The sequence below is a fragment of the Nyctereutes procyonoides genome, unplaced genomic scaffold, assembly GCF_905146905.1.
Source record: "Nyctereutes procyonoides isolate TBG_1078 unplaced genomic scaffold, NYPRO_anot_genome, whole genome shotgun sequence".
Classification (NCBI taxonomy): Eukaryota; Metazoa; Chordata; class Mammalia; order Carnivora; family Canidae; genus Nyctereutes; species Nyctereutes procyonoides.
Window position 1 is genome coordinate 73,050,482 of NW_026575135.1, and position 2,455 is coordinate 73,052,936.

General features: G+C 49.5%; 1 protein-coding gene across 1 annotated transcript; it reads left to right on the plus strand.

The window, feature by feature from the left end:
* Positions 1–443: 443 nt before the first annotated feature.
* On the plus strand, positions 444–1,394 carry LOC129494660 (olfactory receptor 56-like). The gene has a single exon (XM_055301547.1). It carries the CDS (start codon positions 444–446, stop codon positions 1,392–1,394), a length of 951 nt encoding a protein of 316 aa, XP_055157522.1.
* Positions 1,395–2,455: the final 1,061 nt, after the last annotated feature.

Sequence of the window (2,455 nt, forward strand, 5' to 3'; positions counted from 1 at the left end):
GACTGGGTGTTGGGCACTGAGGGGGGCACTTGACAGGATGAGCACTGGGCGTTATACTCTATGTTGGCAAATCAAACTCCAATTAAAATAAAAGAAGAAAAAGGATCCCCATAGTGAGCCTGCTTTTCCCTTTGCCTGTATCTCTGCCTTTCTCTCTGTGTGTCTCCTATGAATAAATAAATAAAATCTTCAAGAAAATGAGGGCAGTTTATATAATGAGCAGTGGGTATTGTTGCAACTGATGAATTACTACTCTTTACCTCTGAAACAAAAAGTGAGAGAGAGTGAGAGAGAAACTTGAAGAGTTTATTCTAAACCAAGTAACATTTAAAGAGGACAACACATTGGGCACAGTTTTGATGCCCTCAGTATTGTGACACTAAACATATGCCTCCTGCTTCCAGATTCCAACCCTTTGTCTGGCACATTTCTCTGCAGGAGCAATGGTCTGGGCGGGAAACCAGACTCTAATCTCCCAGTTCATCCTCCTGGGCCTTTTCACCCACTCCCCACTGCACCTCCTCCTTTTTTCCATCATAATAGTAATGTTCCTGGTGGCCCTCTCTGGCAATGGGCTCATGATCCTCCTCATCAATGTTGACTCCCGCCTGCACAGCCCTATGTACTTCTTCCTCAGCTGGCTGTCACTCATGGACCTTATGCTCATCTCCACCATTGTGCCACGGATGGCCACCAACTTCCTCCTGGGCCATGGATCCATCTCCTTCACAGGCTGTGGGCTCCAGATCCTCTTCTTTCTCACTCTCCTGGGGGATGAATGCTTCCTGCTGGCCTTCATGGCCTATGACCGCTATGTGGCCATCAGCAACCCACTGAGGTACTCAGTGGTCATGAGCCGCCATGTCTGCTGGCTTATGGTGGCAGGGTCCTGGCTCTTTGGCCTGGTGGATGGACTGATCCAGGCCATTTTTACCCTGCGTTTCCCTTACTGTGGCTCACAGGAGATCGACCACTTCTTCTGTGAGGTCCCTGCCATACTGAAGTTGGCCTGTGCTGACACCTCCCTCTATGAGACCATGATCTATGTCTGTTGTATCCTAATGCTGCTCCTGCCCTTCTCTGTCATCTCGGCTTCCTACCTGCGGATCCTGGTAGCAGTGCTCCACATGCGTTCTGCTGAAGGTCGACAGAAGGCCTTTGCTACCTGCTCCTCTCACATGGCAGTGGTCTCTCTCTTTTATGGGGCTGCCATGATCACCTACATGCGGCCTCAGGCATACCACTCCTCCAAGCAGGACAAGGTGGTCTCGGCTTTCTATACAATGGTCACCCCTATGCTCAACCCACTTATCTACAGCTTGAGGAACAAGGAAGTGGCTGAGGCTCTCAGGAAACTCCTGGGGAGGTGTCCATGTCGTGGGGGGCAGGGGTAGTTGACATTAGCACCTGTAGATATGGGTTCTGGGGCCTGGAACTTGGAATTAGCCTCTGCTGTTGACTGGAAAGAGAACAGATATGCTGTACTGAAAATAAAAGTCATTCCCTATATAAATAATAGTGAAAGGGAATATAAGGGAAGGGAGAAGAAATGTGTGGGAAATATCAGAAAGGGAGACAGAACATAAAGACTCCTAACTCTGGGAAACGAACTAGGGGTGGGGGAAGGGGTGGAGGGTGGGGGGTGGGGGTGAATGGGTGACAGGCACTGAAGGGGACACTTGACGGGATGAGCACTGGGTGTTATTCTGTATGTTGGTAAATTGAACACCAATAAAAAATTAATTTATTAAAAAAAGCCATTCCCTAACCAGAGTTAATCAGATTAATACATGCAATGTAACCATTGCATTAATACATGCAATGTATGGATTGCACGGAAGGAGGGTTGTGCCAGTGAGTTTACAAAGAATAGGATACATGGGGGAGTTGAGGAGATGGCGGAGGAGTAGGGGTCCTTAACTCATGTGGCCCCACCATCTTACCTAGATTACTTTCAAACCATCCTGAAAACCTATGAATTTGACATGAGATTTGAAGAGAGAACAGCTGGAATGCTACAGAGAGAATGGTTTTCACTTCTAACAAGGTAAGAAGGCGGAAAAAAAATAAAAAAGAATCACGGGGAGGGGCCCCGTGAGGAGTCAGGCTAAAGCCAGGCAGCAAAAGCTCCGAGACAGGAAAGCCCAACCCCAGAGAAGCAGGAACTTTAAAAAGTCCGCATAGGATTCTTCCTGGATGGAAAGGCACCTGACAGGGAAATCGAGCAGAATTGCAGGAGAAGGCAGTGGAGCCTCCAGTTTCCCGGAGTCACTAACAGAGGAAGTGCACCCCAGGGGAGAGCAAGCCACACACCCGGGCCCAACAGGGAACCCGGGAGAAGCCTGTTGGTCAGGCGGGGGATCCAGGTGGAGGTGTCTGTCCCCTGGTGCCTTTGGGAACCACGCCCCCGGAGTGCAATTCCAGCAGTGCAGACCCTGGATCCCAGGGTGCCAGT

Excerpts from the sequence above, each read along its gene's own strand:
- LOC129494660 (XM_055301547.1), top strand. The coding sequence starts at position 444 with ATGGTCTGGGCGGGAAACCAGACTCTAATCTCCCAGTTCATCCTCCTG.